Source organism: Neolamprologus multifasciatus, chromosome 13 (genome assembly GCF_963576455.1).
Source record: "Neolamprologus multifasciatus chromosome 13, fNeoMul1.2, whole genome shotgun sequence".
In the NCBI taxonomy this organism is placed as follows: Eukaryota; Metazoa; Chordata; class Actinopteri; order Cichliformes; family Cichlidae; genus Neolamprologus; species Neolamprologus multifasciatus.
The window spans coordinates 16,732,421-16,759,240 of record NC_140451.1 but is presented as its reverse complement, the minus strand read 5'-3'; the positions used below and the strand labels follow the sequence as shown (position 1 = coordinate 16,759,240).

General features: G+C 40.5%; 1 protein-coding gene and 1 long non-coding RNA gene across 2 annotated transcripts in view; both read left to right on the top strand.

The window, feature by feature from the left end:
* LOC146505320 (uncharacterized) overlaps nt 1-26,820 on the top strand; it is a 61,892-nt gene that overhangs the window by 31,586 nt on the left and 3,486 nt on the right. The gene's annotated exons all lie outside the window — the stretch shown is intronic.
* LOC146505321 (peroxisomal N(1)-acetyl-spermine/spermidine oxidase-like) lies at nt 16,519-26,735 on the top strand. The gene is made up of 10 exons (XM_085182283.1): nt 16,519-16,721; nt 17,678-17,854; nt 17,967-18,097; nt 18,188-18,375; nt 21,010-21,191; nt 21,393-21,562; nt 21,810-21,895; nt 22,009-22,121; nt 23,506-23,660; nt 25,296-26,735. Exons 1-10 carry the CDS (start codon nt 16,568-16,570, stop codon nt 25,425-25,427), a joined length of 1,488 nt encoding a protein of 495 aa, XP_085038409.1. The 5' UTR covers nt 16,519-16,567; the 3' UTR covers nt 25,428-26,735.

Below are 26,820 nucleotides of genomic sequence, written 5' to 3'. Positions count from 1 at the left end.
AGGCGTTGAAAGGCTGCTCCAACGGGACTTATTGTTTCAGAGGAAAACACGAACACAGTGTACAGTCGAGTCTTAATAGCTTACTTACAACTGGGCTCTTCAGGCTCTCTTCTTGGCTGCAGTGGTTATTATTATATTTACATGATTCCAGTTCCCGTTTTTTCCTTTTCCTCTACTTTTCCTTTTTCTCCCTCCCTCACTCACAGACACATAACGAGTATGGCAGTCCATTCTCCCTGCAGCACGGACTACACTGCCTATGATGCTACATTCTTTAGAGCTATACCTGTAGCATTCTGCCTATTAGCTTAGCAAAACAACAACAAAAAGGCCTCTCTCACCCAGGAAACACGCAGAGAGAGAGCGTCACCCTGTAACCATGGCAACCGTAACGCTGCCGCCTGGAACAACAGAACGTAGCTGTCAAACAAAACCCAAACAGGCCTGACCCGCGACAATATGAAACAGGGAAGTACCGCCGTGTAATCCATTTATTTCAACAAAGTAACTGTATTCTAAATACCACCTTTTTAAACAGTAACTGTAACGGAATACAGTTACTCATATTTTGTATTTTAAATACGTAACGGCGGTACATGTATTCCGTTACTCCCCAACACTGTTCATATGTGTGTTTCTCTTTCTCTTCTGAGTCAGTGTATGTAGATGTGTGTGCTTGTGTGTGTTTGTGTGTGTGTTTGTGTTCATCACTTTCCTGTTCTGGTGTTCTGGGTAAATCACGGCCTGAAGCGTGCCCTGGGGTCCTGCCCTCCTCCTTTTCAGTCCGTTTGCGTCCATTGGTGCTGCCGCCCAAAGTTCTGTCCATACTGGTTCTGGCCCCAATTGAGGCAGTCCTTTTCTCCAGTGTCCTGCATCTTCTCCTTGTCCAGCTCCTCCTTAACTTGACCCTTTTGCTTCTGTAGTTCCTTCAGGGTTTGCTCCTGGTGTTGGAGCCTCTCGTCAGGTTTGGCGACCTCCTGCTCCAGCAAACTCCGGCCTGATTTCAAGTCCTGTATCTGGGACTCTAAGCCTGACTGATGGGTTCGATTAGCAGCCAGCTCCTCCTGAGCCATGCTCAGTTTCTGCTCTGATGCCTTGAGCTCTTACTGAGGGCAGAAACCTCAGAGTCTTTTCCGTAGACGTCAGATTGACGTTTATTGACGTTTTCCTTGCTTTGCTTCCACAGCCTTCTGCAGCTCTGCTGTCCGGCTCTTCTCAGAGGTCAGCTCCTGGCCGAGCCCCGACACCTGTGCCTTCAGCTTATGTTCTTCTAGTGCTTTTGTCCATTCTCAGGTGCCTCCTGACTCCTCCTGTCTCTGGCACGCCCTTTTTGCTGCCCGATCATCCGTGTTGGTCCGTCACTGTCCTGCACAGTTTTAATGCAGAGTTGTTAAGGTCAGCATTCTTTTGCTCGGCCTCACTTTTCATCCGGGCTTAATAGGCGTCTCGTCACAGCTCTGTCAGCTGAAGCCGTCTGGAAATCTCCCCCGTGTAGTGAAACGGGCCTTGGATTTAACGTTCTCCGTCTCCGCTGCATGAGATCGTTTTCCTGCAGCACTGTTGACATTTTCAGGTTGTTGTTGTGGGTCCAGCTGCTGTAGCATTTGGTCAGGGTCACATCAAAGATGGTAGAGGGGAGAGCCAAGATGGTAGAGGGGAGAGCAGGAGTCCAGGTCAGCCTCGGCTTTCCGGGTCGACAAATCAGCCTGTAATCAAGTGTAACGGAGCGAAGGTGATGTTTTTCACAGTGTTTGTTTAAAGGAGGGAAACCTTCCTCCAAACGGACAGAGCAGTGGAGCCGCCAAGGGAAAGCACACGAATTTAAAACTGTATAATTAAAATATAATTTATTATATTTAAATAGTTAAAAATGTAAAATGAATTAAAACAACCCTGGCCAGGGGACAACACAATAAAAATCAATAAAACACAACATTAAAAATCCAGTGGCGTCCGCCACAATATAAGAGTCACTAAGAATTAAAAATCCAGTGGAGCTGTGCAGGAGGGGAACCCGGCGGCGTCCTCGCCTTCCTCTCCACGTTCTGCGCCCCGGTGTGCTAGAGAAGGGAGGCAGCGGCAGTTACTACTCTTTTAGGCAGCTTTCATTCATTAAAAGGGGAAAGTCAAGAGACTTACCCCGGGTGGGCAGAGCTCTTAACTCTGCCCGCTGCTTCTTTGTAATTGCCAATCGGCACCGGCCCGTCTCGTCGCCTCCAATTCCCTGCAGACGCGTACTCTAGCCTCCTGTTGCTGCAGCAGTCGGACCGCTCGCTCTGCGTCTCTGGTTGCCGGCGCTGTATCCTCCCCTCTCGAACGCCAAGCTCCACCAGCCTTATGTGTCACTGAGCACTCTATAAATTACCACTCCCGTTCCTCTCAGGTGTGTCAAATTAGTAAAAAGGGGGAAAAGGGCGGAGTCTCTCCAGGACGAATTGACGGATGCAACCAAAACATGCAGCATAAATAAAAAACACTCCACAAGACACAACCAAAACATGCAATATAAAAAAATAAATAAGCACACTTCACATTAAAACATAGCAAAGTAAAACAACATCCGTCCTTCCCTGGATCACACAAGCATAAAGAGAAAAAACAAAAACAAAACAAAAGCAGACAAACAGGAAAATGATGTTGTTTTGGCTGTGTTATTCAGAGAGGGGCCAGGCCCTGTGTCAGCTTTCTCCCCCCCCCCCCCCCCCCCCCCCCCCCCCCCCCCCCCCCCCCCCCCCCCCCCTTTTTTTTTTTTTCTCACTATATAATCAAGTCATAACCCACCAAGTTGACAGGACAACACAGGTACATGTTAAAATTCTTAAGATCATGTTTAATAGCCCAAAAAAGGAATTTTCTTTCATTCAGTAATCACTTGTATTAATCAATCATCAGAAAACATGTCACAATTTGACTCTTTTAACCACTAAATTTGTTGTTTCATCACTGGTTAGTCATACCAGTGTCTTTCTTTTTGAAGTCAAGTTGTTGTCCTGCAACCCAGAGAGTTTATTTGTTAGTAGTGGATAAACTTTATCATTTAACATCAGGTGTGTGTTAAGTTTCGCTGCTTTAACCTTGCTGGAAAATCTTCACATGTTCATGAGTGTAAGCTGTTTCTTCATTGCGTGTGTGTGCGTTTGTGGGTGGGTTATTTTAACTTTTTTCTCAAACAAGGCATTTCTCTAGTTGTGTGTGTTTTTAATTTTGTTTCCCAAATTTTGATTTCCCACCTTAAATAACAACATTCCATGTCTTCAGCCAGGAATTAGAGCTTGCTTGTGTGATTCAGGGACACATGGTGCCCAAAACAATTCAGCAAAAAACTTGCCTGAAAATTTCCAGTGATGGTAACCGATAACTGGAGGAGAAGATGTCCTTTAAGCCTCTTTTCAGGGTGGGGACAAAGTGAGAGGTCAAGCTGTAAAATTTTTAGCCAGAGCTTGGCCTGTCTGTCGTCCCAATTCTGTTAATCTATCCGCTGTACTCAGGTGTCCAGGTTGAGAGAAATCCACCTGTATTAAGAGACTAAAACATTCATTTACTATTTTTCTTAAAACATCCCTTTGGTTCATCTGCCTAGATTTTACTCTCTCTCTCTCTTGGTGCATAGTTCACACAGTCAGGCAGTTGCCTTTTATGGGCATGCAGATTTCCGGTCACAGACACACAGCTACTCACCCCCAGCAGCTGCAAAGCCGTCTCTTTTAGATCAAAACCCAGCCAAACATTAAACATTCACCGTAGTCATTCAAAACTTTATTTGTAATATTATAATCAGTAAAATCAGCGTTTTAATTACAGGCATGTATCATTGTTTGCAAATCATAATTATAAAACTCAATAACACGCTAAACAGGAAGTGAAAGTGCTCTGTGCGCTTCACAGCAGCCACCTCATTTGCATGTTCACACACCGTCTAAAAGTAGCTCGCAGCGCTGCAGCGCGCTGTCGTCACACACAGCCTTTCTCTCCATTTCACACCCAACTCTATTATTCTATAACAAAGACGTCTTATATTTACAATCACTCTCAGGCCTGAAAGTTTTAGCGCCTAACAATTTTGACAAATTTACGTTAACGGTCCAACCGAAAAAGTCCAACTTTTTTGTGATCAATTAACCAGTATCTGTCCAACAGTTTCTGGCCTCATCTCTAAAGTCCCTAACTCAATTTAAAAGTGTCCAACACCCAAGGTCCAACCTTTGCTGCCCAAAAAAGCACAGACACCGTTCCAAACGGTAAAGTGGTCCAACCACTAGTTATTCTGGAGTGCCCCAAGCTCCACAGTGACCAATTGACTATCCCTCAAAGAGGACAAGGCCTAGGCGTCCCTGGCCTTGGCAAGCGTTACCTCTGAGCACTGTGCTTCTCAGCAGTCCAACTGCCGCTCTGAAAAATTTATAATACTTTGAAACAACAGTCAACACACTAAAACAAGAGTATGACTGAGGCAGGTCCAACCATGACTAATGGGGACTTTAACCCATTTAACCCCCATAAAGGCACCTGTCCACTCAGTTCGATTGCCAGATAATGTCTGCCCGTCTGACCACCTCGGACCGTCCAAGCCTCCAAAACTTCCACCCCAATACCACAGGACGAGCCCCCAAAACTGTTACGGATTCAAATATTGGGGATGGATACAGGAGGAAAAACCAAAATAACAACACTGGTCCGGCCGGGTCAAGTCAAACGATGATTTAATGAACACACGCGTGGGAGATGGACACCATACAGCAGACAGCATCAGATCTCAAAATGGTGGAGCCTTGATCAAACTCTTATAGCCTCTAGTGGCCCCCACCTAATCATAAAAGCCTAAACATTCACATTCTTTCTCTCACACAGCGCCTAAGCTACGACCTTGGCTCCCTGTTCATCTGCTCCTGCTGAGATGGGGCAGTATGCTCTGTTCTCTTCTAACCAGACAAATAAGGAGATGACTTTCTGGAACAGTATTTCTTATAACTCAGCAGTATAATGCATCATAAAACAATATCATTCATTCACAATAAATCAACAGTCTAATATAATGCAAATCAGTTTACCAAATGTAATAGTTATCACCTTCTTCTAATTCAGGAGAATAATGCAAACTAAAACTACATAATAATTCACAATCTTTAATTAGGGGTCTAACATGGCATAAAATAACATTATAATCCAACAGCCCACATCAGTCTAAAATTGTATGTAACTATGAATAACGTGTTACCATGTCCACCAGGAGAGACTGGACAGTATAGATGAAAAACAAATATGCCAGCAGTTTATCTCAGTTAACGAGAGGAGAAGGCATGTGTTTGGCTCCTTCACATAGTGGACATTGAGTTGTTGGACATGAGTAGTCCATGTCTGTTGCTGTAACAGTAGTTCATGTTTAGAGTAAAACATCCCAGCTCACTGATTTGATCGGGGCAATAGTGTGGCTAAAATGTTGCATAATTTTGCTGAGAGATCTGTTACTTTGTGGTAATCTTAGATGAGTAGTTTTATGGACAAAAACCACCAGGTCATTCAGTATTCCCTTAGTGCTGATGTATCAGAGATGTTGGTGTAGTATAACTGAAGTAATGTTGTTAAGTCCTTAAAGTCATATTCTTTTATTGTCATGACTGTATTTGAAGCTATTTTTATTTTTGTATGATACCTGATTTATATGGAATATGGCTGAAGTAAACTAAAGTCTAAAATACTTAGTCAGTCATTTGTTTAATAGTAACTTAACATTATATAATTCACATATAAAACTATGAATTGTAATTTTAAATGGTTTAAAAGCATGTAGAATAGCATATGTTGGCAAGTATATTTCTCCCTTTTTTATCAAGAAGTGTCAATGGAAAATTGTACTTAGTAGTCAGTATAATATTTTAATGATATAAGTTTGTATATGGTAGAATACTGCACGTAATCATTTGTGTTTAGAAGTATATAGTTGGTGGCATATTGAAAGAATGTCTCATCCTAGGAGGTTTGTAACATTCCAGGGTGTACTGGCGTTCACCAAGGAGCATGGGAAAGGTCGTACTTTGTCTTATTGTTTTACGGTAGAATTAACGTAGTAATATCTGTTTTAGTCTAAGTGCCTTTTGTTTAGATGAACTGTTGAACTTTCCAGTCCAGCAGGTTTAGGGAAGTCATTTATGGCGTCACACTCTGACCCCACACACACACACACACACACACACGCACACCTCCACATTTCAATGTATGGAACAAACGCTCACTGAAGTGTATAAATAAAAGACCAGGGAAGTACTCAGTGCTTAGTCTCTGAGCCTCACTCTTGGAGTGTGAGTTCTGGAGGCTGCCCTTGCTAGCAAGAAAATCTGTGTGTTTCTCTTCTCTGATTCTCTACTGAAGAAGTGTTTTAGAATATATCTCTTAACATTATTTGGTCCTTCGTAGCCGGATCAGAAAATATCAGAACTGTTATCTGTGACTCTGTTCCAGGATCCAGCACTGATTCCTGACGCCGTGGGGAGCCAGCACCGAAGCCTGTGCACAGCCCTCTTAGACGAGGAGAGAGCCCCAGGACGTGAATTCGGGTCTGGGCCGGTGGCCTGGTCCACGGCGCTGGGATTCAGTCTGATGATCCGAACCACCAGTGAGACGTCGGAGGGTGAGAAACACTATTTTGGTATATAAAACGGCAGCAAAGGTTTAAAGTAACGTGATAAAATAGGTTTAAATTCGCCAAAAGGAACTGTGTTTAGACTAGTGTTAGAGGTAGCTGAAATTACTTCGTGACAAATTAAAATACGTTTAAGCAAATGAAAACACGTTGAGACAGAGAAATTAAATTAGGTTTAAGTTCGCCAAAAGGAACTGTGTTTAGACTGGTTTTAGAGGTAGCCGTGAAATACTTCGTGACAAATTAGCGCGCAAATGTCTATATGTGTGTGTGTCTGGAAGTAAGTTGATTTTACAGCACAATACGCTGCTGAACTACTTCCATTTTTGTTTTCTTTGCTGAGGCTCACGTACTGGTGACAAAGGAGAACGGTTGAGTTTCATCTCATAAAACTGATACCGCTTCACCGTTAGGGTGAAGTTGAAGGCCATATCAGTAAACCACTCTGTAGTCAAGCGTGCCAGCGACGGCCCAGCAAAATCTTTGAAAATGGAGAATAAACAATTAAAATTAACACCTGATGAGAAATGGTTAGAAAAACAACAAGCTGGAGCAGGTAAAATCAGTGCAAATAGGTGGAGAAATCCACAAAAAGCAAAAAAACGCAGATTCTTTAGATTGCCCTGATCAACAACAGCCGGTGCTCCAGACCATTAATTTAACCAGTTGTTAATAGTAATCTGCATTAAGCTCAGGGTTGCTCAAATTCAGTACAATGACATATGAAGTAAAATAGGTAAATATTTAAACTAATTATGTGTATAGAGGCACTTGACCTGTTTGAAAAACTGTCATCCTAATATGAGCCATTGTTGAGATATAGAGCACACCTATGAAAACAACTAATATGCTGAACCCTGTATGAAACAGCTGAAAACTACATGATGGAGAAGCTGACATGAATATGAAACCACTGTGAGGTTGCGTTGCGGTCTCTTCTGAGCTGATGAGCAAGCTACACATTATCAGATTGAGATCTGGCTAAGAACTCATAAAAGAGAGGGAAAAGAAACTAAGATAACTATGATAACTGGAGTGTGCAGTGTTTCCGTGAGCAGTTTTCCGGCATCTTGACTCATGTGTGTAGAGTGTTCATAGCATCAGCATCATGTTTTTGTTATTTGTTTTATTGGGTTGAAAAATAATTAAATAAACTTGTGATCATACTTATGGATCACCATGGCACATATCATCAGCCATGTGATTTATTTATACAGATGAAAAAGTGAGTGTGAATGTGTCTGACGTCACAGTGTTTTTGTGCGCTGTGTAAAAGTAATTGCCTCTGATTGTGAGAGCGGTGATTCTGCAGGTCACCAGCTATTGTAAAAAAAAAAAAAAGAGTGAAAAAGAGACAAAATTTACATTGTAGATGAAAAATAATCATAGGAAAAAGGTTTTGTGTTGATCAGCCAAGAACAACTACAATCTCATTTTCTGCCTAAAGGACTGTTCACAAAAACAGAGAGAGAGATGTGTGTTGATTAAGCAGTGATAATAATAATGAAAATGTCTTAGTTTGTCACTTTCAGGTGAAAAGCAGACCTGAATCAATTTTCCACATGCAGCGGTCGGAAGAAAGTTATAGTTTAACATCATTGGAAACATTCAGGCCAAGTTTCTGGCTAACTTATTTACAGCACCATGTGTCTCTCAAACTCGCAAGCGAGCTCTCACTCCTCCCTGAAGACAAGGAATGCAGCTCCAAAGAGCAATAACATGGCAGATAAAGAGACAGCAGCAAAGTCCTGGGCAAAGAGTCCCAGCAAGCAGCAGCAGTGTGGACAAACAGCATCAGAGAAGAAGAGCAAACCCATCATCCTGCCTGATTGGATGAATGGCACTGTGTTTCCAACAAGCTGCAAATTCACTGTGCATGTAAAAAGAACGTTTGAGGAGAACTGAGGAGACTGTTGGAGTTTGACATGTGCCACCTTTGGAGAAAATGGCAAGAAGAGACAGTGAAACACAGGACAAAGCTGAAAGAGAACTGCCTGCTATTGGACTGTTGAAGTGGGAGAGGACAACAGTGAGAGTTAAGTGAGAATGCTGGTGTTTAATGTGGGAAATCAAAATTTGGGTTAGCAAACCTGGGAAAAACAAAACTGACTGTTTAAGTTGGAAAATTGTGAAGGAGTCTGAAACACTGCAAAAAGAAAAATACAAAATCACACACACAAGCAGAATATGCATTAACCCTACTAACACTTCCAAACACAAGAGAGCTCATGAAGATTAGACAACATCTTAAGCATGTGAGTCTGTTTACCATCTTGTCCAAGTCACTTAGTGTGATGTGAAGTGATGCAAAGATCAGTGGACTCATAGCACATCAGTTACAAAATGATTAAATAATAGTAGAGAAATGTGTAGGAAAGGCAGCTTTAAGAACATGCTCTGCTGGATATGCAGCTCCACAGACATGCATTAAACCTGCCTAATAACACAAACACACATGCAATGAAAATTAGCCTGTTATCTCTCATCTCTGTTAAAATAGGGTAAATTTAACAGACACTTGTTATCAAATGCTGAATTTATCCAATGCAAAAAATTGACTCTCTAGGTTGCAGGACAACAGTTTAACTTTCGTGGGAAAAAAGATTCTGGTTTGACCAACCAGTGATCAGACAATAAATTTAGTTGTTAATATAGTAAATTGGGAGATGCTTTCTGCTTGATTGATGCAGCACAAGTAATTTACTGTATGAGGGAAATTCTATTTTTGTGATAACATTTTGAACATGCATTTCTGTTCTGTCATCTTAGTGGGTTAATAGCTGATATGCAAATTAGTTGATCGTTCTTAGATTAATGAAAGGGGACTGAATTCTAGCACGAGTGAATGGGATGTGTTGGAGTTTGTTAGAGTGGAGACTCTAAAACACCGAGTTTCCTGTTTTGATGTGCGAGTGAATCCTGTACCTAGATACACAACTCTGAATACATAAGAACAAACTTCTTTTGTGAAGTGCATGACAACATGTCACATGTTTTATGATGACGGGAAAAAAGAAAAACTGGATAAAATGGATCTGTGGCCTAAATGAGTGAAAAGCACAGACCTGGGGATTAAAGTCATATCTAATAACATATTAGGGTCATGTTGTGCGTTGTGTGGCTGATGGATGATTTGGAGTTAATCTAGCTGATGACTTTTCTTTTGTTGTGAAGTTGAGCCTGCCAATTAGTATGATGGTATGATAAACCATGCTAATGGTATGATTTACCCTCCTGAGATGAGGAGCTTGTGTCATGACTTAACAAGGCCTTTTTTATTTTGATACTTTTACAGTGCATTTAAGTTTTGTTCGATAATCTCTGTTTGAGCAAATCTGCACGATTAGAACAGAAAGTGCTTTACGACACGTCGTCGAGAAAATTGTTACAAGTGAACTTCTCCAAATTAAAATGGGCTCGGGAGAAAGCCACTTATTTGGGACAATTAGAAAATGAGAGTCCCTGCTTAAAAAGGATTCAGCGAGGTAATCCGATCTAAAGTTCTTCTTTTTCTTTTTGAAATGACGTCATTTTGCTGAGGGTGGAAATCAAATGCGGCGATAGTTTCCACTATCAGCAAAGAAAGAAAGAATGGATGGATGGATGAATGAATGAATGAATGGAAATAAAAACAAACTGACTGGTAAAAGCTGACAAGACTTGACCACGACTCAAAGTTAACCTCCACCTAGACAGGCCAAAAGGGTGTGTAACACACCCAAAGAAAGATTTTAGGTCTGACCAACCGTCTCAGTCGTGGGCAAAAAGATGACAGTCAATAAAATTCTAAAAGATAATTTATTGACAAAAAATATCAAGAGATAAAAGATAAAACAGTCCAGTGTCCCATTCATGAATCAAATAAAAAACACACAGTCCCAAGGCCAGAGCCAGCTATGCCACACGGCCAGTTGCACTCCACATGTTGCATTTAACAAGGGGTAGAAGTTGTCCTTGGAGACCCACCACCCTGCAAGCATATAGCCAGTGGTCACTCCAGCCTCTGCAACTCTGCTGCCTTTAGGCTGTGGCATATAATAGGCCCTGGCCTGCACAGAGAGACAAAATGACACCTTCAGTATAAAATTCATAGCGCAAAACCCATCCATCCCAAACATATCAGATTATCACATTACATACCTGCACAGAGAGACAAAATGACACAGCAGTGTTTGTAGTGTGGGCTATAAGTAGACCAGTGTATCAGTGCAATCAAGTACACCTGCCTCTAATTAGTCCAACCCCATTCCAGCCATTGGCTCACCAAAAATGTGATACACACACACAAAAAACCACTCCCAACCCAGTGCAACTTCACACAATAATATGGAGCTGAATTAACACAGGCACATAATTCTACCATGTTACAGGTGGATGAATTTATGTGTTTCTTTTTACAGGAGCAGAAAGATGACAGCAACATCCGAGGTTGCATACCGATTTAACTTTTAAATGCCACTTTCTGTGTTTGTGAATCTACCAGGGGTGTGTTATTCATGGGTTTGTGTTGCTCACAGAGATTACTGTTAGAAAGAGTGTATACACCCGCGCAGCGCTAACATTTACATTTCTTTTCTACAGCATTACAGTTCTTCATGTGACTTGATCATGTAATTTATACCAGGACAACTAGTTAATGTTTTTCTACTACAGGATTTCTGGGTTTATGTGTGAAGAAACTGTTTATAGGTTATGAGTTGGTGATGCTGTTACACTGTGTTTCCTGTGTTGAAAACTAGTGTCACTTCTTTCCACAGCTATGGATGGCTAACTTTATGGTCTTTTTATGGCGCCTCTGGAACCTGTCGACCTGCGCCTGACTACCGGGATGGTCAATGTGTATTGCTAATGTTTGTTTTTCTAAGAATGCTTTATCACTCTTATGATACAATTGTTTACAAGTGTGAAGTTTGATTTCACTTCCAGATCTTGTTTTCCAGGCCATGATGGTGTGTATGCAGGCTCCTGGCGGAGCCAGTTTTTAAGCAAACTTAATATGCAAACACACTAACATCTTTTATTGCAGGATTATAGGTCCGGGGTGGTGCTGCTCCAGAGGAGGAGACGCCCTGATGTTGCCTGGGACGTGATCTAGCTAACCTTTTTCTTTCAGACAGGAATCTGGTTTTGATGAGTTGACTCATGGGAGTGTCCATGCGTCAAGAGGAGGGGTCCAGGATTAACATGAAACAATGAATTAACATTAAATTATGTTTTATATGATTTTTGCAGCGATTTGTGTGATTAACAGTTCATTCAACGGGTATTAAACCTATGCAAGTGGTGCATCCATGTTCAGATGAGGCTTTGATGGCCTATAAGTGAAGTTCACTGAACTAAAGAATGTGGTTTGATGATTGCTGACATGCTCTCCAAATAGAAGTTTTAACTCCTAGCAAGGAAATACAGGTGCAGCAGTCATCTCCTGAGAAATCTTCAGAGGCCCAGTGAGAAACAAGAACCATTCCAGGCATAGCTGACAGCACAGGCAGTGGTTGAGGTCAAAGGTCGAGCTGGTTGGGGCCCATCATGAGATCAGACTTTGGAGCCACAGCAAGGAACTGAAGCTGCATTGGAATGAGAGCTGTGCCAAGGGGGATTTCCAGAGGCCAACAGAGGAGATTGTGGACAACAGACGGGCACCTGAAGGATGAGGGGAGCGTGCCGAGCTCCATCGACAGCGCAGAGGGAGTTCGAGGATGACATCATGATTCTGTGAAAGCACAGGAACCAGAAGCTATGGTGGTGATGACAGCAGTTTCCTATGAACATCACCTAATGCTGTGTCACTGTACTGTGCATATGATGACACTCTGAAGACTGCTGGGATCATAACAGCAGTAAGATAACTGGACCCAGCACCCTTTCCACAGAGGGGTTTTCTGCAGAGGATGGACAGTAGAAGAGTCATAAGTATTCCTATCGCAGGATGAAGGCCTAAAGCGAGGTGATGGGGGTTGATAGAGGCCATTTCAAGTCCTTCTGACCACTCCAACTGCCTGCAAAATAGCAGAGAGACCCTCCTGGATACATCAGAGCCACTGCAAAAAGGTTGAGGTCCGAGAGGATTCCACTTCCTCCACAGAAATCAACTAGTAGAGGAAAGTTTCACCCTCACTTGGTTGCTTCAGTGGCGAGGGGGAAGTGCTGATTGGGCGCCCGTAGGGAATTGCTCGCACTTCAACCTCCAGCCATTGGCCAACTCTAGAGTAACCAAGTAGTAGGGTGTGACGGACCTGTACGTAGCCATGGGAAGGTGGACCCTCCTGGTTACCTTGACTACGACGCTCACCTTTACAGGACAAAGACAGAATCGGCAAATACAGACTATTATGTCTGTTTTCATATGCCCAGCACGTCAACACACCCCACACTATATGTGTTCCTGGACCAACTTCCAGGGAAGAACTACTCCATGATACTAGCAGAGAAAGGGGGACTTTGTGTCCTCTTCAACAACACATGCTGCACTTACATAAAGACGATGTACATTCATCAAACATGACTGACGCCCTGAATGCTTTGAGACAAATCCAGCAGGCCCAAAATCAGGACTAAGTAAGTGATACAAGTGACTGGTTTTCTTGGCTTTACACTGGCTCCTGGTTACAGGTGCTAAAAGGACTACTCATCGGAATTGGGATATTTTTACTTTTATTTTGTGTCTTTGTAATATGTATACTGCCATGTTTTAAAACTCATGATTAACCGCATAATATTTTCCACTGTTGCTGCATACATAGCCGTTACAAGTGATGATAATGATTCCGACCTGTTGGAACATGAAGACTTTGTGTGACTAATGACGATGTGACAGAAAATGTACAACAAGGTGTTACATACTGATATCTCACTTAAAGTTATACTGACAACAGGAGGGAATGTCAATGGAAAATTGTACTTAGTAGTCAGTATAATCTTTTAATGATATAAGTTTGTATATGGTAGAATACTGCATGTAACCATTTGTGTTTAGAAGTATATAGTTGGTGGCATATTGAAGGAATGTCTCATCCTAGGAAGTCTGTAACATTCCAGGGTGTTCTGGCGTTCACCCCCACATCCTAGGAGCATGGGAAAAGGTCGTACCTTGTCTTATTGTTTTACGGTAGGATTAACGTAGTAATATCTGTTTTAGTCTAAGTGCCTTTTGTTTAGATGAACTGTTGGACTTTCCAGACCAGTAAGTTTAGGGAAGTCATTTATGGGGTCACACTCTGACCACACACACACACACACGTACACCTCCACATTCCAATGTAAGGAGCAAACGCTCACTGAAGTGTATAAATAAAAGACCAGGGCAGTCCTCAGGGCTAGTCTCTGAGACTCACTCTTGGGGTGTGAGTTCTGGAGGCTGCCCTTGCTAGCAAGAAAATCTGTGTGTTTCTCTTCTCTGATTCTCTACTGAAGAAGTGTTTTAGACTATATCTCTTAACAAGTCCTTAAAGTCATATTCTTTTATTGTCATGACTGTATTTGAAGCTATTTTTATTTTTGTATGATACCTGATTTATATGGAATATGGCTGAAGTAAACTAAAGTCTAAAATACTTAGTAATTTGTTTAATAGTAACTTAACATTATATAATTCACATATAAAACTATGAATTGTAATTTTAAATGGTTTAAAAGCATGTAGAATAGCATATGTTGGCAAGTATATTTCTCCCTTTTTTTTTTATCAAGAAGCAAAGACGAAAAGGAAAAAAAAGAAACAGGGCAGTGTTCAGTGGCTAAATCATCTGTCCCCACCAGAGATGGGCAGTAACGCGTTACTTGTAACGCGTTACTGTAATCCAATTACTTTTTTCAAGTAACGAGTAAAGTAAGGGATTACTATTGCAAAAACGGTAATTAGATTACCGTTACTTTCCCGTAGGAACGCTGCGTTACTGCGTTACTAAAACCGTGATTTTCTTGCGAGAATGTCTCATGACAGTGAAGTAAGCGAGTGTGACATTCGTGACAACAGCTGTGTGCAGATCAACAATGGATCATATATCGAGTGCAGGAGAGAGTATGAGCGTGCAGCGTTTAAAGCGTGGAAGTACTGACCTTATTTTGAGTTTGATTCCATAAAAAGTGACAAAAACATTAGTGTCCGCTGTGCATGGGAAGAAAACTTCTTTTTACAGCGAAAAAAACCCCCCTAAACTTCCAAGCAAGCACCGAGTAGCTACAACGTAATGGGAAACTCACAGAGAAACTGCGGTATCCTTCCACTGACCGCTGCGGCACACCTGCACCAGGATAAACCTCCGCCTACTCTACTCCTGCTTTACAGGTGAAAATAGAGCAAAAGGACCGCTAGTCTTTGACTTTATTTATTTTCTGCTGTGTTTTACTTGCATCTGAAAGAGTGAGTGTAAACACAAAAAAATAATAATAAATATATATATATATATATATATATATATATATATATATATATATATATATATATATATATATGCAGTGTTGGGGAGTAACGGAATACATGTACCGCCGTTACGTATTTAAAATACAAAATATGAGTAACTGTATTCCGTTACAGTTACCGTTTAAAAGGGTGGTATTTAGAATACATTTACTTTGTTGAAATAAATGGATTACATGGCGGTACTTCCCTGTTTCATATTGTGGCGGGTCAGGACTGTTTGGGTTTTGTTTGACAGCTACGTTCTGTTGTTCCAGGCGGCAGCGTTACGGTTGCCATGGTTACAGGGTGACGCTCTCTCTCTGCGTGTTTCCTGGGTGAGAGAGGCCTTTTTGTTGTCGTTGTGCTAAGCTAATAGGCAGAATGCTACAGGTATAGCTCTAAAGAATGTAGCATCATAGGCAGTGTAGTCCGTGCTGCAGGGAGAATGGACTGCCATACACGTTATGTGTCTGTGAGCGAGGGAGGGAGAAAAAGGAAAAGTACGAGCTGTCATCAAGCAAAAACGGGAGCTGGAAGCATGTAAATATAATAATAACCACTGGAGCCAAGAAGAGTGCCTGACGAGCCCAGTTGTAAGTAAGCTATTAAGACTCGACTGTACACCGTGTTTGTGTTTTCCTCCAAAAACAATAAGTTCCGTTGAAGCAGCCTTTCAACGCCTCTCTCTGTCTCTCGCTAGCAAACATGACCCAGACAACAAAGTAAAGCTAGTTTTCGGCTACAAGCCGACACAGAACCCACCGTATTAGCCAGAGGTCCCTTTACTACGGTTCAGAGCCGCGGACCTTCAGTAACAGTAATAAATCACAGCAATAGTACATTCATGTAGTTGTAAACAGCATGATAATATATTAAGTAATCCAAAGTATTCGGAATACGTTACTCTCATTGAGTAACGTAACGGAATACGTTACAGAATACATTTTGGGGCATGTATTCTGTATTCTGTAACGGAATACATTGTAAAAGTAACCTTCCCAACACTGTATATATGTGCTGGAATGTGCAGAAAATAGGTTTAAATGTTAAACTAATTTCTTCCAGTCAGAGAATGGTGCATATAATTAAAATTTTGCTTCATGCATAAAGTTAAAAGATTAAAACGAATAAAACAAGTTTTAAAAAGAGACTTCCATTTGATTACATTTTGTATGATGATTATGCAGAAAAAGTAGAATTGGGCTGAAAGTTGTAAAGGTTGTAAATCATGTTTTTAAAAAGTAACTAAGTAATTAATTACTTTTGAAAATAAGTAATCAGTAAAGTAACGGGATTACTTTTTTGGGGAAGTAATCAGTAATTAATTACTGATTACTTTTTTCAAGTAACTTGACCAACACTGGTCCCCACCAATGTCAAAACGAAATCTACGCCCTTGGTACACCGATATATAAGTCGCACTCCAATGTATGCTCGAGTCACACTGTATCTTATTTCATACATGCCCCGAGGTGAAGTTGAGAGAAAGCTGTGAGAGTGACAGTCCTACAGTTTGATGCGAACCAAGGATGGCGACGAGTGCGGACCCAAAGATAGTTATAATAGGATGTGGAGTATCGGGTATAGCAGCGGCTCACCGGCTTGTCAAAGCTGGATATGGTCATGTGCGGATACTTGAGGCAACTGGAAGAAGCGGGGGACGAATAAAAACAGCAACTCTGGGTAAGTTTATATGTATTTTCTGTTTTAGTCAGTTTCGTCTTTACACTGTCAGAAAATCAGAAACCAACTAAATTAAACCCTTAGTAAGAACAACATTAATTTCTAAGTGTGAGCATCTTTATTGCAGACAATCTAGGAGGATAAGCGATCCAGCATGTTCTTGTCTCTTTTAATCACCTGCTGCTGTCAGCATCTTCTGTTGTACTTATTCTCAGTTTCAGTGCTTGGACTGTTGTGCAGCTTTCTGATGTTTTCCGAATGGTGAAACAACACAAAAATGATGCCAGTGCATACAGACACCTCACATTAAAGTTTTTACAGGACACTATGCAGTACCGTGAAAAACTAAGTGCATCTCAGCAACCAGGTGCTGTGAAAGTCTGGATGAACCTCACCACAAAAAAAGGGTTTTGGCAGTCTGCTGTAGGCGTGTGACCCGGGCACCTTGCAGTCGTTGAGTCGATCTTTGTATGCCAACGTATTCTAAAGTCAAATGTGAGTGTCTGTCTGACAAGCTAAAGCTTGGTCCAAAGTAGGTCAGACAACAGGATCGTGATCCCAAGCACTAAAGCAGAATAGCTGAAAAAGAAAAGAATTGAGGTGCTGCAATGTCTCAGTCAAATTTCAGGCCTCAACACGATTGGATGTGGGACCTTAACAGAGCTCTGCTTTAATGAATGCCCACCAACCTCAATAAACTGAAGCAACATTATAAAGAAGAGTTGGCCAAAGTTCCTCTACAAAGACGTGAGAGACTACTAAAGTCATGCAGTAAAGAATAACTTATAGTTATTGCTGCTATAGGTGGTTCTTCCAGCTGTTGACTCATGGGGTGTGTTTAGTTTTTCTCAGAATTACAAAGAGTTCTGTGAAACCTGATCTACTAGTACAATGGCCTCCCAGTTTACTGTCATTGTGCAAGTAAATGTACACAAAGACTTGTTTTTCTTTGACAGGTAACACTATTACAGAGATTGGTGCGTCTTACATCCATGGCCCATCTGAGGAGAACCCATTGTTTTGTCTGGCTCGTGACTATGACCTCTTGCCTCCAGAAGCGCTCACTCCAAAGAACCAGGCCGTAGACGTGGATGAACATCCTCCCTTGGTCCCCAACTGGTTCAGCAGTTCAGGTGACCAGACATAGTAACACAAGTGTACTTCAGCACATCACATCATTGTGTATATTAATAGCGTGCTTGGTAAGCTGTGATTGTTATTACAACTTTAAATTCTGTCCCAAAGGTCAGAGGCTGAGTGCAGAAAGCATGGAACCAGCTGAGGAGCTGTTTCGTGAGATTTTGGATAACACTTCACAATTTCAAAATCTCAAAAACACATCCTGGAAGAGTGTAGGACATTTCATGCGAACAAAGGTACATTGTTTTGAATTATGCGTGTTGCTGATGATATAAAAAGCTGTAAAAAAAAAAATCTGTTTTGTTGAAATTTGGCATTTTGTGCAGGCGCAGAACCAAGCAGCAGGAAGGTGGAAAGATGAGGATGAAACCACTAGGCAGCTGCTTCTCTCTGCCTTCAGTACTATGCTGAAGTTTGAGTGCTGTGGAAATGCCACTCATAGCATGGATGACATAGACCTGGCAGGGGTTTCTATGCATAAGAGCCTACGTGGCGTGGACTGCACGCTTCCAAGGTTTGTGCATCATTGTATGCATAAAGGGTGTTAACATAAATGCCATTCATTTACTTGTCATTTGCTCAACTGTAGCAATTTAAGTTTATGCCTTCACCACCAAGTGCTGTCAAAGAGTAAAGCTGCATTGATTAATACTGAGTAATTAAAGTGGCAGTGATTTAGATCCTTAGTCCTTTAGATTGTTTCTTTTATTATTGGTTATTGGTTGGGCGATCGTGGCTCAAGAGTTGGGGCTTCACCTTGTAATCGGAAGGTTGCTGGTTCGATCCCCGGCTTGGACAGTCTCGGTCGTTGTGTCCTTGGGCAAGACACTTCACCCGTTGCCTACTGGTGGTGGACAGAGGGCCCGGTGGCGCCAGTGTCCGGCAGCCTCGCCTCTGTCAGTGTGCCCCAGGGTGGCTGTGGCTACAATGTAGCTTGCTATCACCAGTGTGTGAATGTGTGTGTGAATGGGTGGATGACTGGATGTGTAAAGCGCTATACAAATACAGGCCATTTACCATTTAATCCTCTGATCAGCCTGTGTGAGAACCTTCTGTGGTTTTTATTATAGCAATTAGCTAATTATTATTTATTCATTTATTGTCTAGTTTTACAAGAACAAAGCTAATTTATCCACAATAAAGACTAAGACAATGAAATACAGGCACCTTGATGTCTGTAAGTACGTACTAAATAAATAGAAGATGCTCTTGACTGCTCCAGTTTCACCCAGTTAATCTTTATAATTTGTTATTTATTCACTACAGATTATATTTAAAGTAGCCAGACAGGATCCATGGACATGAGCTAACTCTTAGACATATTTGGCACTCTGCCATATTAAAGGTCATGGGCCTGATTTCCATTCGCTGCACCTTAATTCATATAGAGAATCACTTACCACGACTAAGTCTTGAAAGACTATGAAATCACCAGGAGCACAGGCTAAAACAACTTTAAGGTTGTATAATATTCTTGTTGTTTTTCTCTGAGTTCACAAACGAGACCTTTTTGAGAGGACGTAACTCTGACTGTGGATAGTATAAAAATTTTATAACACAAGAAAGAAGGCACTCATATATTCTCTCTCTCTCTCTCTCTCGCTATGTATATTTTAACATACGTGTAAAGTGATAGATTTCAAGCATTTTTTATTTTAATTTTGATGATTATGACTTAGGCCATGAAAAATCAGAAATCCAATATCTTAAATTATTAGACTGTGTGATTAGGTTTCACTTTAGGTGTTTGGAATAAAAAATAATATATATGCAGCTCACACTTTTGAATTAAATTATCATTTTTTTATGCTATTCTATTCTCTAATGCTCTAATCCAGACCTTCCCAAAGTGTGGGGCCCGCCCCCTAGGGGCGGCGCAGAGCCATTGCATGGGGGGCGCGGTATGAAAGGGGGGAAAAAACAAAATGCTTGGACACTGCTAGCACAGGGCGGCCTCAGAAAGGCAAAGCAGGAGATGAAGCATAGCTGAATATGTTGCCAAACCAACTTCATTCTAAGCCAAAGACTAGAAAATATGATGAAGCATATCTTCCCTTTGGCTTCACCTGCACAAGTGCCAAGGTAGGTCTCCCCTGCAGAATTGGTTTTCCCTGCGTTGGGAGCAGCGCTGGGCTGTTCAAATCAAGGACAAACAGTATCCCACATTCTTGATTTTTAGTTCACAAACACTTCTTTTAATGACTAACTACTCCTGACATGTTGGAGATGTTAGCTCTTTATACAGTAAAGTTACAGTGGGATACAAATAATATCAGGCTGATCCTGCCACGATTTGTTCCCGGTTCAAATCATGGACAAACAGTATCCCACAGCTGTTTATGTTTTTGAACCCCTTTTGCACAGAGAGGCATTTTTTGAAAAATGTATTGATAGCAATGTTGAATATTATTACACAGGAAAAAAAACAACTACATGTAAAATAATTACACCGTGATGCCTCTGCCTTCTTAAATGGAGGGACAGTAGCTGCATGTGTATGTAAGCCTGTAAAAACTGAAGATAGTCAGATTAACAGTAACAGTATTTCGTCTCTATCCGCCATTCTGTAATTCAGCTCATGTAAACAATAACGTGGCGCACAGCATGACGTTAAAAAAAGACACATACCTTTGAAGTTGCATGACGAACTCTGTATTCCTCAAACGCAAAAAAGGAGTTTTAAAAAATCTCAGTTTTCGGTGATTGGAAACGCCGTTTACGTGTGGACGAAACAGCTGCGTTTTCAAAAATACCCGTGTAGGTGTGACCGTAGTGTAAAAGAGTTAGTAGTTTATTTTATTACTACCTGTCATTTTTAATTGTTTACTAAATGTTTGAGGTGTGAAATAAACCGCAATGGAGCAAAATAAGGGTGTGTGTGGTTGGAGGATGTGTTTGTGTGCGTGCACGCGTGCGGGGGGGACATTTTTCTTGTAAAACAAAGGGAGGCCTAGCAAAAAAAGGTTTGGGAACCACTGCTCTAATCTAATGAACCTCAATAGTAAGCAGTGAGTCAAGTTTTGCACACTTCATGGACACTCATCATCACTTTGTCATTGTCAACAGCTATGATTATCACATCAAATATAAAATACAAATGTACTACAGATGCTGCATTGTGGTCATCTTAATGTATCTTATCTTGCAGAGGATTTGAGCGCCTAATCGAGAACTTGATGTCTGAACTCCCCTCTGATTTGATGACCTACAATTGCCCTGTGAGCTGTGTCCACTGGAGCAACACAGAGTGTGGCTTAAGTCCTGTGACGGTTGAGTGTGAGAATGGCGAGAGGATTGCTGCTGATCACGTTATTGTCACTGTGCCTTTAGGTGAACTTCTTTTCATATACTTCATCCTGTTTTTCGTATCTCTGCATGAAATTGATTAATTGTAAATTACATGTTACGACCAATGTCAGAGCTTAATCTTAATGGCGGGGTTTTGGTAGTGTCACAATGGAATACAGACCAAGTTAGATTTAACCCTCTGCTGCAGTTTATGCAATTTTTAATACGTTTTCTTTTTGTCAGGATATCTGAAGAAGCACCACTCCACTCTGTTCTACCCTCCTCTCCCGGCCCACAAGCTGAAGTCGATCGAGACGCTAGGATTTGGAACATGTGACAAAATATTTGTGGAGTTTGAATCGCCGTGGTGGGATGCTGATTGTGAAATCATCTACCTCGTGTGGGAAGATGAGGTTTGTAATGCAGCAGCCAGAATAGTTTCATATGTACCGAACCTGTCTTAATAACAGGTTGACAGATATTTTTAAACTTTCTTACACAATTTTAAAGATATGAGCCTTTTTCTTTGTTTTTATGTATATGATGCAATAAAATATCTCAGAAATGTTGCCTAGTAAGGGTAAAACAATAGAGACATTGCGTGAACTTGTGTTTTAGAGCCAGAGATCAGAGAGGACATAAACCCTTTTGTGTTTTCAGGAGACTGTGTCAGACCAAGTGTCAGATGTGAGTGAATCCTGGATAAGGAAGTTGGTGACATTCACTGTGCATAAACCTTCTGAAACGTAAGTGACATGTTAATCTGAGGAACCATTAATGATTTTTCCCTCCTATAAAGTTTCCTTTGCAATTCAAACCAGCATTCAGACTTCTCTTGTTGATTAACACAAACTCTCAGGGGTAGCCATGTTCTCTGTGGCTGGATTTGTGGCCATGAGGCAGAGTATATGGAGACACTTCCTGAGGAGGAAGTGAGAGAGTCAATCACAAAGCTCGTCCGTACATTCACAGGTAAGTTTTATATCTGATCTAACCCTTATAGCTCTTTCCTCTATAACATAATTAAAGATAAAAAATAAATATCAAAGAGACTAATAATTAAAATTAAAGGTTGTTATACCTAAGAAAACTTCTCTGTATGCACAAGCATCACAACAGTTCAATTTTTCGTTAGAAATCTATAAAACATCTCATTGTTATAGGAATAAAACAAGTTCAGGTAATACAGAGTATATATGCAGAATAATGGCATTAAATCGAGCCGCAAACGTGTATGACTATTACCTAAATATCTTTGTCTTACAGCAATAAGACTGAGTTTGTGGTTGAAACTGCTAATATGATGTTTGCACAAATTGTATTTATATTTTAAAAAGCTGATAGTCATCACACTCTTACTTATATATAACATATTAGTATTGGGAAAATAGTTCAGTATAGATTTATGAAACCAGGTCAGATTTCCAAGTTTATCCTCTGATGTTGACATGCCCAAAACAGGCCACTGTGCAGATGACAATTGATTGTAGAAAACTATGCAGCTATTTTCCTCGATTGAAACCTTCTAGTGCAGAAATGTACATGTTAGACCGAGTATTGAATAGGTATTGAATGGGCACCATTAAGGTAGAAGCTACCTGGTTTGTGCCCGAGAAAACACACAAATCGCCTGGACACTACGTCAGGAAGGGCACCCATAATAATCTGTCAAATCAAATATACAGAGCTGCCTAATGTGGTAACATGTTTTGGAAAGGGGAGCATCTAAAAGTAGCTTGAGGCTTTTCTGCAAGAAATATTCTTCTCAGATAACTGATCCATAATTGATCCAGCTGCTGCTTTTTAATAAACCAGAATGTTTGGGGTGTCACAACCCGACTCAAAGGACGTGACAAGCAAGTGGGAGACCACACACAGGCTTTTAAAGGCTGTAAGATATGTTTAATGAAATAAGGTAAAGAAACTTAAACACAAGTTAAATAATACAACAGCCATAACTGAAGAACAAAATGAACATCATGAGTGACAGACAAAGAGAGACAGCCATGGTTCAGTCAAGGTGTCTTTATATACTGGGACTGGCCTGCTCAGGTGTGCTGCATCTATAACTGGGTCAGCTCCGCTTACCTGCAAGAAACAGGCAACAAGAAAACAAGAACAAGGCCACCCCACTGGCTGTCACAGGGGGCATATTGGAGGGGCAGGCTGTATAAGGCACTGCCTGCTGAAATGAGCTAGCAAATAGTTACTGATATACAGTATTCAAGTCCTAGAAAGCTGTCATACATAGAGGGAAGGCTTTAATATGTAGTAAAAGTAATTTATTTATATCAGTTTTTTTATATATATATTTTCTGAAGTGGTTGAGCCTTGGTTATTTCATATTTGTCTGTAGGAAACGGTACGATCACACCAAAGAGAATCCTGTGTTCCCGGTGGTTCACTGATCCCTGGACATACGGTTCCTACTGTCACCCAGCCATAGGCTGTACAGCCAAGGACCTGAAGAACATGATGGAACCTCTGCCTTCACAGGAAACTCTGTCACAGGTACAGAACGTCTTGAGCCACCGTTAATATTTTGCTTCCAAGGAGCCACACTTTCATGTCATTTTTCTAAAGTGGTCTTGAGTAAGAGTTCTCCAGGCTTTTTTGAATGTCTTTAAAAATATTCAGTCCAGTCCTTTTACCTAGGGGTGGGTTTTTATAATCGATTTATCGATTAAAATCGATTCTGGCTTGGATTACGTAAAATCGATTCATTAAAATCCTGAATCGATTTTTTAATATAAATTTATTTTGCCCGAAATGCCAGAATCTCAGGTGAAATCTCACAAAATTTCAACAACCACCAAACAGCTAAAACAGTAAATGAGAGCAGGAACACGGATTCTGCACAAAGACTTAAACACACAGCGCAGCCCGCGGATCAGAATCAGTTAGATGTCGCCTTTCTCACAGTCGGGGCTGAAAGCCGACAGCCCGCTGATTCTGATCTGTCGGCGGGTCTGAGCTTTGTGTTCACGCCCTTTATGCGCTGATTCTAAAGCTGTTAGTTTGATGTCTCTCCAAACAATATTGACCGAACCAGCAACAAAAGAGGATCCAAAAACATCGTCATGTATTCACTCTTACTTTTACTGTTTTGCTTCGACCATGATGCACAGCTCTCTCTCTCTCTCTCTCTCCCCCTCTCTCTCTCTGTACGTTTTCTGCATTATTCGCTTGCTTGTTACGCACAAGACTACCGTTGTTTACAGCGCTATCGGCCGACTTTTTTTTTTTCTGTTTTATATACTTCCGAAAAGAAAACCTAATTTCTGCCGTTCAATGCTGAACAAATTTAAACTTTTTAAAATTATGCAAAATGCAAAATGCTTAGCCGTGTCTCTAATAAAACCGCTGTAACTTCAGAGGTAATGTTCATATGTTGATTAATGGTTTTCTTTCGTTTTTGATGTACTGCAGAATATTTTTATAAAATCCCAGGCCAGGAAAAATCACCTTCATGTGTTTCTGTGTTTTATCTTCAGCTACTTTGACACAAAGGCATCTGCTGTGACGCTCACACCTTTGATAAAGTCTTGCGTGTGTCAGCTTCCTTTTTATAGATACAAAAATATGTAAATGTACTAATCTGAATTATAATATTTCTGACTGTCAAAATTTCCCAGATTCAAATCGAAGTGAATCGAATCGAATCGAATTAAATCGAATCGTGGATCGAATCGATTCTGGACCTTGTGAATCGGAATTGAATCGATTCTAAAAATCAGTGACGATACCCAGCCCTACTTTTACCTGACCATTTTCAGAGGAGTGTTTTGTCCATTAAAATCCATTTTAAATGGCATCTTTTAGCGCTTTGTTACTAGCAGCCTGTTGGAAAAAATACATCATTTGTTCACATTTGTTTATTCAATCTATAAAAAATGCCAGTGATAACACAGTTCAATTCAATCCAATTTTATTTATATAGCGCCAAATCACAACACAGTTTGATAAGAATTGCTAGTAGAAAACGTGACATATCTTGGCATGGTGTGCAGCAGATGAACTATTAGTAAATCAAGTGAGTCATATTGCTCAGGGAAGTACTGACTTCTGTTACTTTATAGTTAGACAGAAAGTGACATAATATAACCTTGAAAAATGTTTCTCACTTTTACTGCTTGTGTGTTTCAGCCCCTGCAGGTGTTGTTTGCTGGAGAGGCAACCCATCCTTGCTTTTACTCCACCATCCATGGAGCAATTATTACTGGGTGGAGAGAAGCCGATAGACTCATCACTCACTACTGGGATTCTGTTAGCCCATGAATTCCCTGTAATATAAGAAATTTAAAGATAAAGACTTTTCTTTTAGCTTTTTTTCTTTTCTTCTAAAAAACAATCAGATAAGTCTTTTATCTTTTCTGACTGCTCTTTAGTCAGATAAGATAAAAGACAAATCTTATCTGTGTCTTATCTGGTGACACTGAATAATCATAGTGGTTGTCTGTTGGCACTAAAAACCACAGTGCTGAATATGGGGAAAAAAGAGGGCTTGTGGCATAGTTATGTTGTAATCTGGAGTTCCACTCCTTATCTGGGTTTAAAGGTTGACACATTACATTATACATTAGTCATTGCTAACATGTTGCCAAGGGAACTTTTACTGGTGGAGTTGTTGGTAATATTAATGCAATTAAAATTATGTTTTTGTTGTGATTTTAAAAATAAGAATATGGATAAACTGAATCAATGCCAACAATTAAAAAAAATCAAAGAATAAGAGCACTGAACAATTTTAGTGTATTATGAACAAATAAGACATAGTTATGCACAGTCAACCCTGGCATACCATAAAAACGACAGGTAGATCACACGTGACTTAATCGCTACAGGCAAGCAGTAGTTGGGCAGGTGCATAGATAAAATTTGCTAAGCAAAGCAGGTACAATAGAACAAATACAAATGGCAGGCAAAGTAGCAGGAAGTTATTGAAAAGTGGGTCAGTGTGGCGTGGGATTAGTGATACAACCCTTAGTGAGTGTGACTGAGGAAGGAATTGATTAAAAATGGGAAAACTTGCAGATATGGATGAAGTAAGCAAGATAAAAAGTACACCAAATATGTAATAGCTTTATTTTCCATAGAGGAAATATCCATACATAAATGCATTTCCTGGACATTACAACTATTTCGCAATGATTAATAAGCACAAATCAAAGTCTAGTTCAAATCATCTGTTTTAAACCACAATCAGGACACATGCTATGTAGTTGCTTGTGTGTTTTTTGTCTTTCTATAGAATAAAAAGACCACAAATATAATGTGTTATTCAGATGAAGAATAGTTCATTTCCTCAATAGGGAGAACACCAAATCATTGAAACATTACATTAAACACAAAATAATGATATATTTGCATTTTCTAAAGGACCGCTGTCCTCCTAATATTTAGAATTATGTAATGATTTTGTTTCAGTTTATGCAAACATAATTTATTAGATTCCCTATAATAAAACTTTAGTAAATGACAGGAGATACACTTTGCTTTACTTGTCAGAAGTGGACAAAAGGGCTCTATCCAGGTTTGTGATTGTGTTTTGAATTAATAAATAAAATCAAACATGGACACATTGTAGTGTGTTTACTGTGTTTATTTATGCAAGTAAATTAATGTCTACTTTTTTCTCCCCCTGTGTTCACCCTATGAGGTCACCAAATAC